General features: G+C 42.1%; 1 protein-coding gene across 11 annotated transcripts in view; it reads left to right on the plus strand.

Moving 5' to 3' along the window:
* The window catches only part of CSNK1A1 (casein kinase 1 alpha 1), a 40690-nt gene extending 32620 nt beyond the window's left edge, over nt 1-8070 (plus strand). For 3 of the 11 annotated variants that reach the window (XM_053665868.1, XM_053665869.1, XM_053665870.1), the window contains 2 exons: nt 151-180; nt 5579-8070. In XM_053665868.1, coding sequence (XP_053521843.1) covers nt 151-180; nt 5579-5586 — 38 coding nt within the window. In that variant the 3' untranslated portion in view covers nt 5587-8070. The other 8 variants (XM_037161955.2, XM_037161961.2, XM_037161963.2 and 5 more) reach the window with 6 other exon arrangements.
* Nucleotides 8071-23469: the final 15399 nt, after the last annotated feature.

Here is a 23469-nt window from a genome sequence, read left to right on the forward strand (position 1 = left end):
TTGAAATCTCAGCTGACCTAGAACATTTCACTTCAGGCATTCAGCAGCCTTCAGAAAGAATTATGCCTTATTTTGAGCTGGTTTTATTGTTAGTTTACTATGTGTTTCTTACTCAATAAACAAGCAGAATTTTTGTCCTATCCTCTCCAGGTCTTAAAGATGAGAAGTTGGATCCACTGAGTTAGTATGTTTCCTTGGGGAAAAAAATTAAACTTAAGTTTAATCCTTACTTTGTATTGTAGCTGTTTTTCATAAAAGCAACTTAAAATCTTAAGAAAAATCTCATAGCATCATTAGACACAGAGGTTATACAAATTATTACATTATGTGCACTTGTACTGTTTTGGGAAAATTGGGCTTTTCCTGAAATACCTCACATATCATTGACTACTTTTAGAGATGCATATCCAGGCAGTAGTATAATCGGACTCTAAGCAAAATATTGCTTGCAACTAAAATGTGCCACTCCTCAGAATACAATCAAAATTCTTTTTGATCTCTGACTTCTTGAACACATTTATTTTGAATATAGAACTTAGTGCCCCAAGAAAATTTTACATGGAACCCCTGTAATATAAAACCATGAATTTTTGTGGGTTTGAGGACGGCATGAAATGAGTATGAGGACCCAGTTCCCCTAACACTTACCCCAACCCCGTTTTCTGGGTCATCCCTTTAAGAAACCTATGGAGTCTGGGGTTTGAAAACCAGTCTGGATTACTTATTCCTGATTCCAATCTCTCAATTGAATGGATGTTTAAAAGCTACAGTTTTTTATTCAAGGAATAGTTCGTGTAGCTCAATTATTTATTGATTCCCAGAAATCCTTTCAGTGATGCTAATGACACCATATTACATTTTTCTAGTTAAAATTTTAGAAGGTGTCTTTTTAAATCCATCATATCATTTGTTATGCAGAGAGTTACACTTTCACATTAGAGAATTTAAGGTGTTTGTTTTGGTTTGGTTTTAAGATTTTATTTATTTTTAGAGAGGGAGAGAAACATCAGTGTGTGGTTGGTTGCCTCTTGTGCGCCCCCAACTCAGGACCTGGCCCATAACCCAGTCATGTACCCTGACTGGGAATCGAACCAATAACCCTTTGGTTCACAGGCCGGTGCTCAATCCACTGAGCCACACCAGCCGGGGCCAGAGAATTTAGTTTCTTAAATGAATCTCCAGCAAGCAGATTTCTGTATCACAGGAATATCCTTCCTGGGAAAAATCCCCCAAATGCTGGCATTCACTAGTATGTTTTATGTGATTATTTTTATTTATTTATTTTTAAGGAATTTTTTTTTTTTTTTTTTTTTTTTTTTTGTAAGAGAAGGGGGGAGGGAAGGAAATATCAGTCAGTTGGTTCTCACACACACCCAACTGGGGACCTGGCTTGCAACCCAGGAATGTGCTCCAGTTGGGAATCAGACCAGCAATCTTTAAGTTCGCAGCACTCAATCCACTGAAACCACACCGGCCAGGGCTGATTATTTTTATTTTTGAAAAATGTGTACCTAATGTTTCTTCGTGGAAAACTATAATAATAAGCCCTAGCAATTCACTAAAACTGCCCACAAAGACATTTTAAAGTCTGGCTTAATTCAGCCAAGACAGGTTTATTATATGTCATAGGTGTCTGCCCTAATTGCTTTTCTAAAGAAACTGTCTTTTGAAATGTTCCATTCCAAAGCCCATTAAAATAATTTAAAAAAAGGAACAAGGTATTTCTCCTAATGCCCACTGTGTTCTGTACTAGTTTTCAGTGTTTTGGTACCACATGATTATAATTACTATTTTCATATGTGTTAAAAAAATATTTACATCTGGCACACTTCCAGATCAGTTTTAGTTTCTTTTCAACTATACATGATTACTAGAAAAGTACTTTTCAAGGCATTTAAGAAGTAAAGAAGGGAATATTTTTAAGGCATTTATAATCCAATTAAGTTCATCATTTCTTTAGTTAAGGACAGAGATGGGAAGATTTCAGAAGGTACTAAAACCAAAGGTTGATCCTCACATAAGTCTGCTATTCTCATCAACCCATCTATCTGTTCACTGTTTCAGCCATTATTAGTAAGCATAGTTTTGTCATAAGTACCTGGGTATCAAATTGTTGGCATTCAAAAGATTAGAAATAGTTTCCCATCACATGTCCATGGTCTTCCTTGAATTACCTTCCAGTATTTGCTGGGCTTCACCTACCATTTATGTCTAGCTTAACTTTTTCTGACTTCACCAATTGCTGCTAGGAACGTGGCTGGTCCCTTAGCAACGTAACTCAAATCACAGGGGAAGACCTTGAAATATCTGGAGCGACTGATCTGCTCTGAATACACTCAGTGTCAGAGAAGCACCAGGGAGCTGCATCTGCTTGCTGAAATTTTTGTCAGCTTTTTTTCACTATGGACAATAAAGCTGGAGAGAAGAACTAAATTACCCAACAGGAAATGAAGATGAGTGTGCAAGAGTTGATCTGTGGTGATCTGAAGCCCACATCTTCAAGGCTTGCTTGACCTGTCAGACTTGGCACCTTGTCAGATTTCCTGGATGGTACAGCAGTCCAGAAGACCCAGAAGAGTACAGTGTGGCTGTGGCTCAGTGGTGTATAATGCAGACCGTCTACTGGTTGGGGAAGGAATCAGTTGTTACAGGTATTTTAAAATTCAGCAATCTCAAATCTGTAGCAGAACTAATAATGTGATAGGAAAGACATACGATCACCAGTCTGTTTTTCTGATGCAGTTCAGGGATGATGTGCTCCTGCTATACTTAAATGGTAATTTATCTTCTCTGTAGTGATAAAAATAAAATATCTTCCCTTTATCTTACCTTTTCCTAATTTGATACTTTTATGTAAAGAAGGAATTCCGAGTTAGTGGGTTTTTTTCTTTTTTAACTTTCATACTGCCAGTCTGCTTTCAAATTCTATCAGATTGATTCTGATCCTAAGTGACAAAAAAAACACAAGTGTGAAATAGGAAAAGTTAATATAAATGGCATTACATGTGATGAATATGAATATTAAATTACTTTTTAAAAGTTCATGTCTTACACTGTGAAGGAATTCTACATTTCAAAAGCCCATCATAAACTTTCAAGCCTTATTGTTACCATATAAATATCCCTTTGAAGTAACTTGTGGTTCTATTTTTTTTTTAAACTGGGACATCTGAATTTAATTTACAAATAATCAGATACATACTTTTCAGATTGACAGGTAGAATCTCCTGATTAATTATATAAAATAAACATTCTTTTTTCTTTTGCAGATTTGAAAAGAAACTTAAATGTAGCTATTAACTCCTAAATTTGTCATGATAATCCTCAGGCCTCTTTTTTTTTTTTTTTTTAACTTTTTTTTTCCTCCTCCTCCTTTTAGGAACAAAGGAATCCACTTCTTATTTTAGCTGTTGTTGCAGTGAAGATGGGTTTTTGGACTTGTAGAAGCCGGGAGACACCACCTAAAGTACAAGATAAAAACCAAGCTCTAATGCACACCGGGGAAAAGAACACTTAATTTGAAGATTGAATGTCAGAAACCTCCTGGATGCTCCTATTGAGATTTTTTTTTTTTCTCAAGAAACCTCAGTAACATCCTAGGACAATTCCCTGGAGATACATCGATTTCCTAGGCGGAGTGTCCTGCCTACCACTGGCTAATCTGATCTGGATTTGACTGCTGTTCTACCCGGAATATTGTTAGGCTAACCTTTAACTAGTCTGTAAACAATTGTAATCATTAGTTGACCTAGGAATTCTTTAAATCTGATTAAAAGATGCACAGATAAAATTCTTACCTAGATAATTTTTATCCCTGTTAAAGACACACAAGAGTTTCTTAATATTTTGACTCCAGTGTAATTTGTATTTCCTTTTTAGTTTATTAGTGATGATGGTTTCCATTTAAAGCTCTTTGGATATTCAACATAGTAATTATTCTATATAATTGTGTAAGCTGTGATAATAGAAAAAAACCAACAAATTTAGTAGTAGTTGGGAAAACTTTTTATTTGTATTTAAGAATAATTGCAGTACTTGAAAACAAGTGCTTATCAGGGTAAAGTTCATTTCTATTTAGCTAAAGTTGGAATTAGATTACAGAATATAGTCAGATTTTTAAAAATCAGGTGTGATTTAAAAGTTCTTTTTATGGCTTCCCTTGCTAGTACTATTTAGTAATGCATATCAATACATATCAATACGATAATATTCCTTGTGGTGAAGTACATTTTCAGAAAGTTTCCTTCTTTTATTTTTGGCTTTTTGCTTTATCACCTATGGCAACATAGGTATATTCTGTACCTAATCTTAAATTTGGTATTATCTTTGGAAAAAGGGCATATGATATAGACAGGAACATAAATTATAGAAGCATTTTATTTATCCCACAAAGCTCATTGGAGATGGTCCACAAACGTTTGAGAAGTACCAAAAAAGAGGTAGTTTATTATTGAGAAAAACATGGTTTGTTCTAAGCAAGTGAGAGATCAGAGTGGGCTAGAATAAACTATTAATAGAGGGGCTATAAGAGTTCAGAAGGGGGTGGGCCAAGGGGCATCAATGCCTTGAAGGAGAGGAGAGGGCATTGATGGTTTTTATGTTACTCCTGAGACAGGTCTGTGTCCTCTCTCTTTAGCCATAGGGTAAATTCACCTGAATTCTTTATTCAGCCGAGCCCTAACATGAAGCCCTACCAGGGCTGTCCATCCTGTGGCCCTTGAGCTGCATGCACCCAAGATGGCTATTAATACGGCCCAACACAAAATTGTAAATTCACCTAAAACATTACGAGATTTTTTGTGTGGTTATGTGTCATGCTGTATTTAATGTGTGGCTCCAGACAACTCTTCTTCCAGTGTGGGCCAGAGATGCCAAAAGGATGGACACCCCTGCTAGAGTCTTAATTATGGCTGAGGAGAGAGTGTTTGCAGGGTGGGAGGGCTTGAGAAGTAAATAAAGCTAAAAAAAATAACTCTTTACATTTTCCAATCCATGGAAATGGAAACCTAACCTTTTTAACGTAAGCTGGTGGAAGTAAAGAATTTTTGAAGTCATGAGGTCTTCTGTGTAAAAAGTCATAATTTTGTGTTCGGTGGAATAACTCAGATAATTAATGCCTTGAATACACTTACTAGAATTTATTGTTCCTTTATTTGTATCAGAAATAGTGTGCAAAAAAGTCCCAGACTCAGAGTATGATTGAACTAAACCTCCCACTTGCTGGAGCAATCTGTTGTTCATCAGTTTGACAGATAGTCGAACACAGTATGTTCTAGGCACTGAAGATACCGAAGTAAACAAAACAGGCATGTGATCACCACTGCTGGTCTAGCTTGGGCATCGTATGCTGACTGGAGTTCACTGTATACCCTTCCTACCTAGACGTCTCCAGAACAGAAAGTGTCTTGTTTTTCTGTTTTAAAAAATTGAGCTAGTGATTTTCAAATAGATGAAAATCGCCTGAGTCACACACAATTATTAGCCTACTTTACCCAAAATTTTTTTTTGGGGGGGTGTCATTTTAAACTTTTTTTAAGTTGGCATTTTAACCATTTTTTCCTGTTTTCTTTTTGAACAGGTTTCTAAGCATGAATCAAGGAACAGAAGAAGCAGTGCAGATGATCGGAGCAGCATTTGTTTCTCCCCAAATCTAGAAATTTTAGTTCATATGTACACTAGCCAGTGGTTGTGGACAACCATTTACTTGGTGTAAAGAACTTAATTTCAGTATAAACTGGCTCTGGGCAGCATTGGTGATGCTGGGTCCCGAGTTGTAGCTGCTGTTAATTGTGAATATTAACTGAGATAGTGAAACATGGTGTCCAGTTTTCTATTGCATTTTTTCAAGTGGAAAAGTTAACTAAATGGTTGACACACACAAATTGGTGGAGAAATTGTGCATATGCCAATTTTTTTTTGTTAAAAATCTTTTACTTTGAACTATACTGCTTTGAGATCTCATTTCAGAAGAACGGCATGAACAGTCTTCAGCCACAGTTGTGATGGTTGTAAATGCTCACAATTGTGTATTCTTAGGGTTTATCCACCCCTGGGGTTTGCAAGTTGTTCACTTAAAACATTCTTAAAATGGTTGGCTTCTTGTTTGCAAGCCAGCTGATACGGTAGCAACCAAAGATTCCAGTGTTTGAGCATATGAAAGACTGCCTGCTTACCTGTGCTAGAGATAACAGCATCTAAAAGTGAAGACTTAAGAAAAACTTAGTGACTACTAGATTATTCTTAGGACTCTGCATTAACTCTATAATGTTATTGGTATTAAAAAACATATTTGTCACACAAAATTAGTTAACATCTTAAAACTGAACATGTATGTATGTTGCTTAGATAAATGTAATCACTGTAAACATCTATATGACCTGGGATTTTGTTTTTATTTTGAAATGGGAGCTTTTTTGTTTACAAGTTCATTAAAAACTATAAACTTTCTGTAAGGAAATGAGGTTTTTTTTAAACAACAACAAAAAAAATGCCTTGCTGACTCACTCTGAAATCAAAATCTCCCCAATTTTTTAATAGACTACTTCGAGCCATTTGTTACATAATACTTCTTCGCAAATCATTTTAGGTTTAGTGTTATAACTTTTCCTCAATTTTTTAAAATTGAAAATTGCTTTTGTCTGGAGGAGAAAGGCATTGTTTCGTTTTTCTTTTTCTAATGACTCGCAGGCCAAACGCCTGGTGCTGCGATTGCTAGGGCTTGGCGTTGGGAGTCTGCAGCCTCAGACTAACCACGGCTGGACTGATTTCGAGTAGGAATGAAAGCGTTAAAGGGTTTAACTGCAGAAGGAAGGTTTCCTTTCCATTTCTTTTTAATTGGCTTTGAGCAGGTTGGCTCAGTCTTGGGGAGCTTCACACCGGGTGATTGCTGACCCCTCCCCTGACCCGTTTCTGTAAGTTTTCTGCATTTCCCTCTCTCAGTCTTACAATACTGCTCTTTTCTTTTTATGGCCCAAGAGAAAGAGTTATTGACAATGTTTTAAATACTGTAATTTATTCATTTATATCATGTCAGAATAAATTCAAAAGAACTTTTGTGTGAAAATGCTGCCAGGAGCCTGTTGTGTAAAAATGTAGGTATTTTGTAAAATAACCTTGGAACTGTCAATTGACACTTGTTTGGTCAGATTGTGTCAAGCTTCATTTTCCTTTTTTTTTTTTAATTTGAAAACTACTTTAGCAATAATTAATTCCGCAATGACTACATTCTGCCATTAAAGACATAGTAGCACCATCACACTGCAGAAACAATGAGTACGAGTTTGGGGCGGGCAGCTTTGTTTCTTTCCTACCACCGTGTCAGTTAAGGTGTTTGTTTCTTGACTAATAAACCCTTTGATACTTTTAGCCAGAAATCAGTCTCATAAAGCTATTTTTGAGTATAGTTTGTGTAAAATAAAAATGTTTAGCTTTGGTAATAACTTTTCCAAGCTGAACTCCCTCTAGCAAGATATTTTTCAGTGCTTTTATTTACTATGCACTTAGACTATGCACTTTTTCTGAAATATTTTTGTAACACTTAACTTTTTTGTATTTTTGCCATTTGAAAAGGTGTGGTGTAGCTGGTCTGTAATTAAGTTGCAGATTTGTAACTGCTGTTAGCTTTGTAAATCAAATATAGGTGTTTTGTCCTAGTATATCGTCATTCCGTCTGCAGCTGGAGCTGGGATCCCATTGATCTTCTAGCTACCATTCATTCTCTTCACAGTTCACAAGAGAAGAATGTGAAATTCAGTGAATGCTGTTTACTAATCCTGTCGGGAGATGAATCTCATTTCACCAAAATTAAATTATGTTTTTCCACTAAAATGATGATACAAGTTGAAGACACATCACTCTGAAATTGGAAGACCTCACCACTTAAGGCTCCACAGTGGCTTACTCAGCTGAACTCTAGGTTATTGCTATTCACTTCGTTCACCCAATTGAGGGGGTACAGTTTTTTAAAATGTTGGGAGATGGCCATTCTAACTACTGTTGAATGTCTCTGTTTTGGGAAGGTATAACAAGAAAATAAAAAAAATATATATGAAGGGAGAGGCTGGTTATCTCCTCCCATGTGAGTGTGCTTATGCTCCTAAGGTCTACAAACGGAATTGCGCGGGGGCGTTGCTTTTACTGTTTTCATCAGCAAGTATTAAGAGAGTTTCCTATTTCTGCCATTCTTGCAATAGTAATATTAAATGCTCTGAGCAGAGTCTACTGTAATAATAAACTTAATTTCATTATAAGAAGAAACACAAGGATTTTAGAACCCAAGCCAGTGAAATAGTTTTCCCCGTGTTTGCTGAGCTATCGAGGAGGATAGGTCCTCACAACTTCATGAGCGTGAGCCACGGGAACTCGGCACAGGGGCGGCCTGGACATTGCAGCTCAGACGCTGCAGCGGTCTGGCGGAGCTGGCTCTAAGCCTGTGTGTGAGCCCCAGGTCAGGGTTGGCCATAGGACCAAGATGTGAGTGGGTCTGTGTGAGGTAAATTGCAAGTGCTGTTCGCTTTAAAGTGAGACTATCTTTAGTCACATTACTGTTGCTCACAGTTTGAGGATTTCCCCCTCTCCCTAACTTTCCTGCTGCCTCCTTGGAATATGTTTAATAATGACAAACTCTGTCTCCCTTCATCTGAAAAAACCAGAGGTGGTGGTAAATCAAGTATAAGTTTCTCATCAGGCTATGCATTCTGTATTTAATTATTAATCAGTGCATAGTAAAATGACTTGTTTTTTGAAATGAGCTATTGGGCCACTTTTGAAGATACATGCCAAAGTAATGAAAAGGTTGAGCAGTAACAGCTAATAGAGTAACCGTCTTAATACAGTTCACATTGGTCAAGTGCATTGTGCTTTGATTGAGCCTGTGGACCCACAGTGGCTAGAATTCAATGTGTGAAGAAATGTAATACTAATTTGTTACGTATTGGATATTTAAATTCAGGACTTTCTGTTTTACCTACATATTTATCACTCCAAACGTGTTTTTCATAGGTAAATAAATATATGCAGAGAAGTTGAAGAAGTGAACTTGAGCCACTTTGGCATCACTGTACCTTCTAAAGAAACGTGGGTTCTTGGGAGCACCTAGCTGGGACAGCCAACTCAGTCCTGGAAAAAGTAGGTTAGAATTCTAGCCACATGTGGGAGCCAGATATATTAGAAGGAGCACAGCAGATAAAAAATATGAACTAGGACTGAGAATGGCAGGTAGAGAATAAAATAGCTGCAGAGCCATTAAAGGGGTGGGTGAAATTGGAAGTGCCCTTTGGAAGGATCACAGAGAATTAAGGAATAGATTGGAGGCTGGGAACCCGTGTAAGCAATTGTAGGATAGATCATTTGGGGTATATTTGAACATGGACAAAACCTGTGGGAGGGTGTTGGCTCATCCATTCATTAGTAAAAGGACTGGAATTTGCAGATTACGCCTTACTCTGACAAACTTGTGAAAAATATTGAAGTATCAACTTGCTAAAGGTGACAATCATGGTTGGATTTTAAGGGGAGTTGCAACTATGTATGTATCTCATCTGGAGGAAGTTGTAAGAAATTTCCTGTTAAGAAATTGAGCAGCTAGATGAAACTACATTTCATTTACCCTCAAAATTCTTCGCCAGTAACAGAATTCAGGTGTTTGTGTTTACATTTCTTTTGATGCCATTTAAAATTACTGATGGTTGCAACATGTTACTGTAGGTTGTAACTTCTAGCTAAGATGAAAGCTTTTGTCTCTGATGAAACAAATTGCCCATTAGTCTACTAAGTAATATGGATCAAACTTCAATGAAAAGCAAGAGCTTTATACCAGGTCATCTTGGCAAGCCGAGTGAATACCCTTAGAGTGATTGTGTACTAACAGTCCTTTGGTTTACAAGTTAAGCTTTTTCTTTTTGTCACTGTATTTTGGTACTAAAAACAAATTGCAAGTGGCTCCCCTTAACCATTTGAGAATATATTATAGATCTTGCCCCATTACACCTAATATTTCTGGTGTGGGTACTACAGTTGCCAAAATCAGAACATTTTAATATTGGCAGGTTTATAGTCTAGTCTGTTCAGTCTCATCAATTGACCTTGTGTTTTTCATAACATTTTTCTCCAAAGTCTGCCCAGGATCCAAAGTGAGGAGTCGGTATTGTGCCGTCATTGGTTCTGTGTGGCACTCTTTAATTTGTCTTTCATGACATCAGCGTTGTGTATAGAATGTTTTATTTCCCAGCTGTGTTCACTGAGGGCCTGTATTAACTGCAACAGCACTGAGTACACCCAGTACCCAGATCTTGATTTCTAAATCGTGAAAAGAACCACGCTCTTTGGAGACGTGTGGCTTTAGGGCTGGGGCACAGAAAAAAGTTAAACCTGGAACATTTTGTTGTGCCAGGAAGAAAGAAAATCTTAAAAAAAAAAAAAATGGGTGTATGTCGGGGGGGCATGGGAAGCACTTGGACGGTTCTAACTGCCAAATCTGTATCAAACATATTATCAAAATAGTGGTAGCAGCATGACTCCCGGAGAGCCCCCAAGTGAAGAGTGGGAGTGGGGAGAGCTCTTAGAATGTCAGCCAGTGGAGATACGGTAATACTGCATTAGAAAACCATTTTGCTGAAAGTGGCAAGTGCAACTTTGATGCATAGGGTATTTACATGGTCTTAAAAGTATCTGTACTTATTGTGGGACTTGCTTAAAAATACTTGGCCTGAACACTTGGAAGGTTTTATTTATTTTTAGAGAAGGGAAAGGAGGGAGGAAAAAGGAAACATTGATCAGTTGTCTAGTAGGCACCCTGTTGGGGGACCAACCCCATGGCCCAGGCATGTGCCCTGACGGAAGGGAACCAGCAACCTGTTGCCTTGTGGGATGGTGCCCAGCCGACTGAGCCACACCTGTCAGGGCAAATACATTTTTATTCTTAGTTGGAAAGGTGGTATAGTCATACCCATTTTAGAGATTGCAATAGTGACTTTCACGTTTAATCCACATTATTAAGGCTATCACGTTTAATCCACATTATTACATGAGACAGTTGACTGTTATTCCCATCAGATAACAGTCAAGTGGGGGCTACCAGGCTGGTAAACTTTCCAGAGCCAGGACCTAAACCTGATTTCCTTTAGTTTTCATACAGTTAAAGAACAATGTCCCTTTTTTATCCTTACCACTATTTTAAATCCAAAGGTAGGTGATACTTCTCACGTTGTGACTGCTGTTGGCCAGGCGCTTATTCCCGGTGCTGTATTATTTGCCTAATCAGCTACCATGAAGTAATCCCTGATTCCATTTCACATTTGAGGATACCAAAGCACAGGGCCAGTGGAGGTACTGAAGTTCTCTTGGTGTCTTAACTGAGAACTGAACTTTTGCCTTTTTAAAATAGATTGCGTGCCCTGGCTGGTGTAGCTCAGTGGATTGAGTGCAGGCCTTTGAACCAGAGGATCATGGTTCTGTTCCCAGTCAGGGCACATGCCTGGGCTGCGGGCCAGTTCCCAGTGGGGGACCCACGAGAGGCAACCATACATTGATGTTTCCCTCTCTCCTTCCCCTCTAAAGATAAATAAATAAATAAAATATTTTAAAAAATAGATTGTGTATCAAATGGATATCAAATAGATAATGCGATGGAGGGTTCTTATAAGTAAGTTATCCCCTCAACTGATAGGCCGTTAGGGTCCACGTTTAGGACCAAGTGGGAGGAGCTTGTTGGGCCTTTTGGACATGAGCTGGTGGGCGTGAAGCCTGAAAAGATGTGCAAGTATCTAAAGGTTTCCGTGACCAGCACTGCTGCCTGGGCCCAACAATACTGTTCACAGTTTTTAAAAATGTTCTCAGTGGCACCATTATGCCCAAGCAGTTGTTCTATATATTGCATTTGTCAGCCAACCTTTACCTAGTTAGCAAATAGTACTTCTGTATTGATACACCAAAAAAAAAAAAACCCGAAAAAACAGTTTTGCTACTAAGAAGTTAATAAAAACAAATTAGGGTTTTAAAAAAAATAGTGTAAAGCTGTTGATGAAAATCGTTAGCATTGGCCCTGGCTGGTGTGGCTCAGTGGATCGAGTGCAGCCTGTGTTGGGGCTGCCAGTTTGATTCCTAGTCAGAGCGCATGCCCGGGCCAGGTCCTCAAATCTTTTTTTAAAAAGCGTTAGTATTGGATGAATGTAAGATATATTTCAATACCCTGCATCCTGCTAGGCTGTATGATTAAGTTATTTTTGCTTGTGGTTGTAAATATTTAATTTCCACCTTTGGAGCATTTCTGTGTAACCAAGGTTTATAAAGATTATTCTAATATACTTGTCTATTTTACCAAAGGGGCTTCTTTCCCCCCAGTACTAGAGTACTGTTTTGGCCTGATAATGTTATGGAATGGAAAATCTAAGTAGAAAAATGTAGCCTTCCTTAACATTACCATATAAGTCAGCAATGTCACTGATTCCGAGAAGTAAAATAGTTTGAATAACCATTGGAAACAATTTCTGGGATGTCAAGCAGCCAGCCTTTGGTCCTCTGCCAGTGGGCAGTGGCACAGGTCTTGGTGGTGACACAGTGCTGTATTAGTCTAACATGTAGAGTTGGGAGAAGGGGGGGTGCGTATTTTTAGAAACGGCCCTCAACAGTTGCTAAGTAAATATTTTTAATTGCAAAACTGGTTTTCACTGTGCTAAGTGCCACTCGAGTAATATTTTAGTCTGGATTTAGACAAAAACTAATAAGTCTCTCGATTGTGTGTCCACTAAAAAACACGGAAGTAAGTACTTTGGACAATTTTTAACATCCTTTATTCCCCTGCCCCTGCCAAATGGAGAAGAATGTGTAAGTCACTGCATCTTTGTCTTGAATGTTGTGTGATGGCATGCACTTTTTCAACCTCTGCACAAAAGTGCAAGTTCTGCACAAACAGTAACAGGAGTTAGTTTTACTCACAAATAGATTAGTAACTTAAGGAGCGTTTATTGAATCTTAAATGCCAGGAACTGTGCTTACTCCCTGGGAATCGAAGAGCTGGCAGTTCACCTGAGACTATATGCAATATGGGATGTTACCAGAATGGAGGCAATACTAGTAGAGCAAATGGACACTAGAAAAGATCCTCTCGGAATTGCATCTTGAAGGATGAGTAATATTTTACCAGGCAAAGAAGACTCACCTTGAAGATAATCTTGGAGGATTGGTACAGCAAGACACCCACATGAGTAATCCAGCCGAGTTACCCACTCTTTTCACATGGAGCCAAGATGAGTGATGCAGGTGATGAGCACTGGAGGTTCACATCTATCAGATTGTGAGTTCACCCTGAGTAATATGCAAATGAAACACACTCAGAGAAGGAGGAAAGTCTCATCCAGCCATGTCTCTATTGCAAGACAGTTCTCTTTGTCTACAAGCAGGGAGTTAAGAACGATAACGAGGTCAATGGCAGGGGCAGAGGAAGAGGAGACAGTGTGTGAAGATCCAAACAAGCATAAACCTGAAGTTTGGAGACTGTGACAGGAAGGGGGATGGCTTTCAGAGCACACAGCTGTCCCAGCGATAGAGTGTTTTCCTCATCCCCTGGCACCAAGTCCAGCACCCTACAATGTTTTGTGTGCAATATTAACAGTTGCTTTAATGCAACCTGGTAAGTTGGGGGTGAGGGTTCCTTGGGTTCAATCACATGTTGAGGCGAGTGTGCTGGTTAGATTTTTAAGGCTGATTATATGACCCTATGCACTAAGTATATTCCAGTGTCTTTTTTTTAAATGCCACTTGTCTATCTTCATTTCTATCTTTAGAAGAAAGTGTGCTATATTTGTAACGACATCAGGAAGGAAAATTCCGGGCATTAATTTTACTCAAATGTGCATTGTCACCAGGAGAAGAGCCTTGATAAAGGGGTTTTGCTGCTTGAAAAATCTGGAGATACCCAATCCTGTTGTGTGCGTTTGTCTCCCAGCACTATATACAGAGCTCCAAAACAGGCTAACATGGACAAGCAAGGAAGTAGCAATGCATGGAAAATAAACACATCACTGAGTCTTCGAACTCTGATCTGCCTTTGAAATGTCCAGTTCAAGGCCGCAGCTGATGAGTGACAGGGCTAGGACAGAACCCAGCTGGCGCCTTTTTGTCATTGAACTACTCTAGGCACAGGGCAGTGATTCTCCTAAGGATAGTTCCAGGACCAGCAGCAGCTGGGGACTTTTTTTTTGCCAGACATGCAAATTTCCATGCCCAGCTTCAGATCTACAGAATCACCTCTGAGGACGGAGCCCACCAACCTGTTTTAAGAAGACCCCTCAAGTGATTCTCATGTGCACTGAAGTGTGAGAAACCTTGGCAAAAGTCAGTTGGGAAGGGACCTACGATTTCAGTTTCCTCATCTGTGAAAGGGGAAAAATCACTAGGCTGTCACCCTGCTAACTGCGAGCCTGGAATGGTAAGAAACGCCATGTAGTAAAAGGTTAGCCCCAGTTGGTGGAAGGCAGAAGCATCCTCTCGGCTCAAAAAACTGCGCTGGCTCTTTGCAGCCCCATATCTGGTGACAGCCATCCAAGACCGGGCCTTCCCTGCCACCCCAGCGCCCTGCTGGCTGGATGACGGAAGCTCATCAAAATTTTTTTTTTTTTTTTTGTCCTGGTTTTTAACTCTCAGAACTTGTGTTCAGATTACTTTTTAAATGATTAACTTAGAATCTCTTTCAGTTACAAACTTTTTTGTTAATTTAGGAGGAAGGTCTGATTGATACATCTTAACAAGACTTCCTTTTCTATCAAATCCAGTTAACCAGGAACTCTGTGAGGCCTCCAGTTTTGAATAGCTTCAAGGCATGGGGTCAGAAGTGCCCCAGGGAAGAGAGGTGAAGATTAGGGCATTGTCACTTCAAGGGTGACAGTTGAAACCCTAGGGCTAAGTCTTTCCAGTTTTGGTCTGAATGGGAACAGGAATGAACACAGACCTCCAAGGCATACAAGGGTAAAGAATGGTGAACTACTGAAGAGCAGGGAATGGTCACGAAGGAGTACCACCCCATGGAGCGGTCGAAAAGGAAGCTGCACTAGCCAAGGCACCGCATGCTCATTGCTGAAATGGACAAACTCAAGAATAGTGACTTTATGCAAATGAATTTCTCCTTACAAAGATATTGGAGGCACACAAGCAATGAACTGCCTCAGCGGGATTGACGTGTACCCCCCTTTTTTTTCCAGTAGACCATTTGCCAGACCTAACTGGGTCTAAAATCCATCCACAAAGAAGGCTTACCAATGTAGGGGAAAGGACAAGTACTTAGGGAGTTCTAATTCTCTTGGTCACAGATTGCTTGCAAGTGCTGCTGTGGAGAAATCTGGGTGCGTTGGGCCCCTGAGGCTGAAACTCGCAGGTGTGCAGACTAGATCCTCCCAGAGGCGGAGCCCGCAGCCCCTAAACCCTGATGGCTGTACAGCACAGGCTTCGTCAGGGCTTGTCACACAGGAAATGAGTTGGGCATTCCTGTTGCTAGGAAATGTATAAACAGCAAGAAATAATCTGCCTATCTGCTGCGGGTTAGGCCTTGCAACTTTCCCATAAATGACCAACAGCCGTTTGACCTTTCGGGGGGCTAGAACTCCATTTAGGCAAAGGAATGAGAAAGAAAAGACTATTTCCCCTGCTGGAAGAGAAGTTTCTTTTAGGGCCATTGCTCTTTCTTTCTTTTTCTTTTTTTTTTTTGGCTTGTGTTCATAGAATCTAGTACAAAAAGGTGGCCAGGAAAACCACTGTTGAATATTAATGCAGACTAAGATAGCATTAGCTCTCTGCCTGCACCACTATGCTGTGGAGTCATTGGGTTTGTGGGCAGTTAGGATACTGCATGAACAACAAAAAGATACTGCATTATCACTTTTTCAAGATCTGTTGCTAGGCCACATCCATCTTAGACTTGTGCAAAACAAAATCCTACATGCTGATTTATTTATTTTTAGACAGAGGAGTAGGGAGGGAGAAAGGGAGAGAATCATCAATGTGAGAGAATAACTGCGTGCTACCCCCCAAAAGAGATCAGCAGAAGTTTCCTGAGATTCAGCGTCTTGAAAACAGAATTGTAATCCTCTCCCCACCTGTAAAGGAAATTTTATCAACCTGTGATCCCGGGTGTGTATGTGGTGTTTGAGTACATTTTCAAAAGGTCAGTGCGTTGCAGGCCTAATCTGATCAACTTTAATTCTTCCTCTTTCTCTGAACCATGCTGAATTTTTAAGCTGACATTAAAATTGGAGTGCTTTTTTATGCTTGTCTGTTGCTGAAGGACCTGCCATCCCTTCTGCTTTCCAAAAGACCTTGGAAGATGACTTGGAAACTTACTCATGTATATGTTTAATAGCTGGCTCCAGAGCCCATGCTTAACGTGCACACTTGCTTTGGTCCCAATGTCTGCCCTGGTGACAGGCCACCTGTATTGTGTGACAAACTCTGGGTTTTGTGCAACTGGAGCACCAAGCCCCATGCATTGCGATGGCTAGCTGAGTATCACAGTTGACTCACCATAACTACAAACCAATGTGCTGTTTGGCTTCCCTAACCCTGTTCCCCTCCTATAATTTTCTCTCAATGAATGGGAACTCCCAAGCAGAAGACCTGGGAGCCACCCTTGACTCTGCTGTCAGGTCTGTGTCCTCACCATCTTCTGGTTCTGCTTCAATTTGACCTTAATTACCTTCCACTGTCCTCATGGGGCCTCCAGTCCACCCTCCACCTCATTCTTCCAGAATATGTCACTCCCTCCCCCCACCCCTTGCCCTCAGATAATGGCCACATTCCCTGCTGACCAGCCCATCCAGCCTCATCTTTTGGCCTCTGTCCTGAGCCCTGATCTCCATCCCAACACCCTGCACTGCAGATACAGGAGTGCTTTCAAGGACTCACTGTACTGCCATGCCTCCACAGACTTCTTGGGGTTAGAAATGCCTTCCACTCCCTCCGATCTGCCCGCTTGTTCAACTCAAACATCTCTAGGAAGCCTTGCCAACCCCACCAGAAGTGGTGCTCCCTCCTCTGTGCCCTTACTTGGTTTGCAGTTGTATTTTCTGCAATTACTCAGATGTGCGTTTCTCCCTCAAGACTGAAAAACCTCCTTGAGGACTGGAACTCTTATTTCTGTCTGTTCTCTTAATGCTGCAGGAATGGCACACAGCTAAGAGGAAGGTGCCAGGTCTTTCTTTACTGATGAGTTCATGGACCACACCAGCTCAGTGAGAGCTAAGGTGGTCTGAAGGGAGGGGGAGGGACTTCTAACCAGAAAGAAATTTTTTTAAAAGATTTTATTTATCTTTAGAAGGAAAGGGAAGGAGAGAGAGAGAGAAATATCAATGTATGGTTGCCTCTCATGCATCCCCTGCTGGGAATTGGCCTGCAACCCAGGCACGTGCCCTGACTGGGAATCAAACCACTATCCTCTGGTTTGCAGGCCCACGCTCAATCCACTGAGCTATGCCAGCCAGGGCCAGAAAGAAATTCTTAAACCTATAGGACACAGGGTCTCCAACTGAGCACGTGTTGAAACCCTAACATGTGCTCATTCCTCTCCAGCAGGAGCATAGTTAAGTAGAGGCAAAAAAATACATTTAAGTATTGAAGGATAGCAGAGTCTAAAAATTACTGACCAAAGGAACATTCAAGATTGTAAAATTTGGAGACTTCCTCCAAGATGGAGGCATAGGTGGAGACGCCATGCTTTCTCACATAACCAAGTTTAGAGACAACAAAATATTAGCAACAGAAAACACAGCCAGAACATAGAAAATTGAACTTTTCGGAAGTCCGATAACAACGAATTCTTCAGCCTGACAGGTAAGAGGGGCAAAACCAGCAGCTGGTGGAGCGGGGTTGCACAGGAAAACTCGGTCAGATGGACTCAGGCATGCAGATCCCAGGTGTGGGGTTGCAAAGGGCCGACCCAGTGAGCGACCGGCAGATCCGGCGAGGGTGAAGGGCAGCGGGTTGACTGTGCTGGCGCATTCCTGCGCAGATAGACCAGTGAGGGAGTGGGCAGTGAGACGGACCTAGTGGGTCCCAGCGACGGGAGGCAGCAGAGTCGGCTGCCATTTCCCAGCTCTGACCCTGCCCCCACATACTGCATCACAACCCAGCGACCCCGCCCTGGAGGCCCCGCCCCACCCCTAAGGCTCTGCTCCTCATATTTAATGGGCGCGAACAGACCAAAAATGGCTCAAGAAGATCTCAAAGTTCCAGAGCCCATAAATCTAAGTGACGAAGAAATAGCTAAACTTTCAGATGCACAGTTCAAAACACTGGTGATCAGGATGCTCACAGAACTGGTTGATTTCAGTCACAAATTAGAGGAACATATGAAGGCTAAACTAATTGAAATGAATGGCAATGCACAGGAAACCAATAGTAATGGAAAGGAAACTGGGACTCAAATGAAAGGAGTGGACCAGAAGGAACGAAAAAATGGCCAAACAGAAAAGAATGAAGAAACAAGAATTCAAAAAAAGGAGGAGAGACTTAGGAACCTCCAGGACATCTTTAAACGCTCCAACATCCGAATTATAGGAGCACCAGAAGGGGGAAAGGAACAGCCACCAGTGGAAAACTTACTTGAACAAATAATAAAAGAGAATTTCCCCAATCTGGCAAAGGCAATAGACTTCCAGGAAGCTCAGAGAGTCCCAAAGAAGTTGGACCCAAGAAGGAACACACCAAGGCACATCATAATTACATTAGCCAAGATTAAAATGAAGGAGAGAATCCTAGAAGCAGCAAGAGCTAAGGGGACAGTCACCTACAAAGAAGTTCCCATCAGACTGTCAGCGGATTTCTCAAAAGAGACCTTCCAGGCAAGAAGGGGCTGGAAAGAGGTATTCCAAGTCATGAAATCCAAAGACCTACAACCAAGATTGCTCTATCCAGCAAAACTTTCATTTAGAATGGAAGGACAGATAAAGTGCTTCTCAGCTAAGTTCAAATTCAAGGAGTTCATCATCACCAAGCCCTTATTATATGAAATGTTAAAGGGACTTATCTAAGAAAAAGAAGATAAAAAAGATGAACAGTCCTGAAAGGATAGCAAACTCACAGTTATTAACAACCACATCTAAAACAAAAGCAAGCTAAAAGGACAGCTAGATCAGGAGCAGAACCATAGAAATGAAGATCTCATGGAGGGTTAGCAACAGGGGTGTGGGAGGAGAAGGTACAGAAAATAAGTAGCATAGACGGTAGGTAGAAAATAGGGGGGAGGGCAAGAATAGTATGGGAAATATAGAATCCAAAGAACTTGAGACACATGGTCATAAACTAAAGGGGGGGAATGGTAGGGGTAAGGGGGTGCAGGGTAGAGGGGAATGAAGGGAGGGAATAGAACAACCGTAATGGCATAATCAATAAAATAAAAATTTTAAAAAAAAGATTGTAAAATTTTAGGACAAGACTATGACTTTTAGCCCTGGCTGCTGTAGCTCAGTGGAATGAGTGCTGACCTGTTAATCAAAGGGCCACTGGTTCAATTCCCAGTCAGGGCACATGCCTGGGTTGGGGGCCAGGTCCCCAGCGGGGGCCATGTGAGAGGCAACCACACATTGATGTTTTTCTCCCTTTCCTCCTCCCTTCGTTCCCCTCTCTCTGAAAGTAAGTAAATGAAATCTTTAAAACAGAAGATTATGACTTTTAAGTGTATGTTTTAAAATATGACTCGATATTCTCTTCAGTGAAGGAAAGTGAGGCCCAGAGAGGAAAGTGACCCCCTGGAGGCCACAGAACAAGTTGGTGGCACAGTGGCTTCTTCATTGTTAAGCCCAGTCTCTTTTCACACTATTGTTCTCATGTGAATTGGGTTTTGACCAGAAAGTAGGGTGAGAAAATGGTTTTTCTCACATCTCGTAAGACGAGGGGCTGGAAATTAGGTAAGAATTTCTTGAGAAAAGTGAAGTGTGGATGGTCACCTTGCCGGGGGTCACTGCTGGTTTAGATTTTTCTTTTCATACTCTTTCACTTACACGTTCCCTACAGGACCTTTGAAAAAGAGTGTATCCCTTTGCACACTTCTACCTAATTTTTAAAAATCAAAACTTGAAGAAGGTTGCAAAGGATGGGCTTGGGGTGTCTCTACAGGAAGCTGCACACTGGTGCCATTTTCTGGGCACTGTTGGAATTCAGTTTTGAAATTTCTGTTTTCAATGACATCCCTAAGTGGGCGGCAGGGGCAGGGTGGCTGCCTCTTAAGCACGAGTATCTTGGACCAGTGGCACTTATTCACGGACTGGAGCCCACACCCTTGGGGAGGCAGCTGTGCTCACCATCATCCTTTGAAAATGACACATGACACATTCTGGTCAGAAATTTTACATCCTTCCTTTGGTTTCCATGAACTCCTATTTCCATTTCACTGCCCTGCAGGATTTAATCGTGCGTGCAGTTCATTTGGGCACCTTACTCTGTCAGTGGCTGCCCTGTTGTATTTCTTTGAAACAAAAAATATGCACTTAAATTCCCATTATAATTTTTAACTTCTTGAAACCACAAACCTTGAAGTATTATTTCTTCTGGTTAGAGTTGTCATTGCAGATATTAGACCTAACTGATCAAAGCCACATTAGAGCATTACAAATTTTGGTAACAGTTTAAACACACAGGCAAACCTTCTTTTACGGCACTTGGCTTTATTGCACTTCACATGTTACATTTTTTTTTAATTGAAGGCAATATCATCCACCAGCAAAAAGGTTATGACTCGCTTCGCTGCAATACAGCGTTATTGCCATGGCCTGGGACTGATCCTACTGTATGTCCCTGGTGTGTATATATGTGCCAAAAATCACTTCGAGCTCTTTGACTGAAAATTAGTGAGCCCTGTCTGGGTAGCTTAATTTTAGAGCATTGTCCTGGTACACCAAGGCTGCAGGTTTGATCCCTGGTCAGGGCGCATACAAGAATCAACCAGTGAGTGCATCAATAAATAAGGAAATCAAGTAGTCGATGGTTCCTCTTTCCATTCCTCTCTCTAAAACCAACAAATAACAAGCAAATAAAAGAAAATCAGTAAACAATTCCATTAGAGTTTTGTTCAGTGTTTTACCACGGTGACCTCTTTTCCCTGAAGGAGCTTCTAGAACAGGCTGGAGCAGTTTCACAACATGCGCACTGGTCAGAGGCCCATGAGTAGAAGCTCCTAGGGCAGAGCTGCCCACAGGCCTCAGGGGCCCCCTGGAATTCATTCCTTTGCCTCTGTAGGTTTGAATCTCTGGATCTGGTACCCGAAACTCCCCTGAGCTGAAAATCAGGCTGTTTTCTGCCCCCCACTCTAACCACCTCTCTCCCAGGGCTGACTGTCTCTGCAGGACAAAGACTCGCCCTGAATAACTAGCCAATCAAATCAGCGATGGGAGGTGATGGGGCAGCTCTTAAAAGCAGCATCGTTAAAGAGGTGGCCTGATCATTCACCCACCACATTCACCTTCTGCATTCAAAGTGATGTGCTTTTAAAAGACATGCTTGCTGAAAGCTTTCCGTGTCAGCTTTCTGAGCCATTTACAACCAGCTGACACAATGCAGGGAACTAGCAGCTTCTACCCAATTCACTAGAGTACTCTAGAAAATCGGGCGGCGCTTGGCTCCGTTTGCATGTTCGTTCAGGGCATTAACTTTGCTTTTGTATTTGAACCTGCTTGGATTCCTGCCTCTTTCTGACCACATTAATTATCTCAGGTTTCAGCAGGCCTCTCTCCTCGGCTGGCTCCCATTTCTAATGAAGATGAAGGCACAGCATCAAAGCTGCTTGTACTAGTAACTTCCTCTTGCATTAACCTTTGATCTGAAACAAAAGCAGACTCCTGTGCTTCTGGAAGGCAGCTTGATTGATGCCTTGGAAATGGCTCGGAAGGTGGTGGAGACAGGAGGCTAAAGGTATTCGACTCTGTTCTGACGGTGACCCAGATTAGCTGCCTCTCCATCTTGACACTCAGTTCCTGCATCTAAACGGTTGGATGCACATCTTTGCTTTGTCTTTTCCTTGTACCTAGATTCAAGGGAAACGCAAAAGCTTTGCTACGTTGAGAACAGTGCCAAGCCTACAGGCAGCTGTTGACCAGTAGTAGCAGCCAGTATTAATGTCCAAGAGGCAGATGCAGCCCACAAACTGGGGCCTGGTTCCCTGGGAAATCTCTCTCTTGACTGCAGGAAACATGGATTTTGATGGAGGAGGGGAGGGTTAAAGTGTTACCATCTTAAGTCTGTTGCACCAGCAGGAACAGTGAAGGCCACACTGCTGAGGTCTGGGCGAGCAGGGGGAGTGGGCAACCAGGCTGCGCTGACAGCCCAGACCCACCCAACTGGTTTCTGCAGCTCCTCTCAGGGAGGGTGGGGTGGTGCCCCTCCTGTGGGTGAGTCATGGGAGCTGCAGGTCTGGGCAGCAATTACCCTCCCTGCCTAGTGGGGGAAAGGCTGGGGCCACCCCGGGGAGTGGTGGCTCCCCTCCCGGCCCCGAGGTGCACCGAGGGCGATGCTCCCCGTGGAGCCAGAGGAAGGGCACGTGCTGGACATCCACGGCCCACCCCCGGAGGTCGAGGAGGCCCCAGCCTGCCTTGGGCAACTCAGGTCCAGCGGAGTGGAGAGACCCACAAGCAGACGGCAGCTGGGAAAAGCCTGCGAGGGGTCCACATCTCAGCCCCCGGGTCTCCAGAGGTCTGGGTGTGGCTCCCAGGCCCACCTCATGCCGGCTGACCAGGCAAATCGCTCAACTCTCAGCTCTAAAGGAGGAGATGACACTTGTCCCGCAGGGTTTTTATGAGAACTCAGTAATGTTTTTTAAAACACAAGTCAGCATAAAGGGCTCTGCAAATGTCTAGCTGCCGGAGTGGGGGGGCATTCCAGGCAGAGTCAGGCCAAGGGCCGAGGCTGGAAAGTGGTGACCTCGGAGGGTCGAGGAGGCCAGACAGGGTCCGAAGAGCTGCGCGCAGGTGGGAAAGGGGAGAGGGACAGTGCCTCCACGGGGGTGTCACGCACACCAGGTTACAGAGACAGGCTTTTACACCTTAGGCCACAGGGAGCCTGTCAGTGTGTCTGCAGGGGATGGGGGGTGACTTCAGGGCTCTGGAAGGCAAGGCCATATATATATACTGTGTCTTCAAATCTAAGGCCTGGCATGTTTCCTTAGGGAGTTGACATGAATTGAGAGGACAAAGCAAAATCTCAGTTTAACTGTGACACACCTGCAAGCGGGTAACTTCCTCCTTACACTTCACCCCCCAGGAGGAAAGACACTACTGAGTGACCCAAGGCTCAGCTGTAGGAGGCACCTGGACTGAGCTCCTCCGTAAGGCCCAGACCCCAGGGTGGAGACCAGCGAGCAGGGGCTCTCTGGATAGGGCTGTAGAAGGAGGGGAAAGCAGGAGCATCTGGCCTGGGCCCATATTTTGCAGGAGGGAGAACAGCCCAGAGTGGGATCTTGGTTACTGGACTAAAGGGGTCTGTTCCCCTTTCAAGGGG

Source organism: Artibeus jamaicensis, unplaced genomic scaffold (genome assembly GCF_021234435.1).
Source record: "Artibeus jamaicensis isolate MK-2021 breed Jamaican fruit bat unplaced genomic scaffold, CSHL_Jam_final contig_432, whole genome shotgun sequence".
In the NCBI taxonomy this organism is placed as follows: domain Eukaryota; kingdom Metazoa; phylum Chordata; class Mammalia; order Chiroptera; family Phyllostomidae; genus Artibeus; species Artibeus jamaicensis.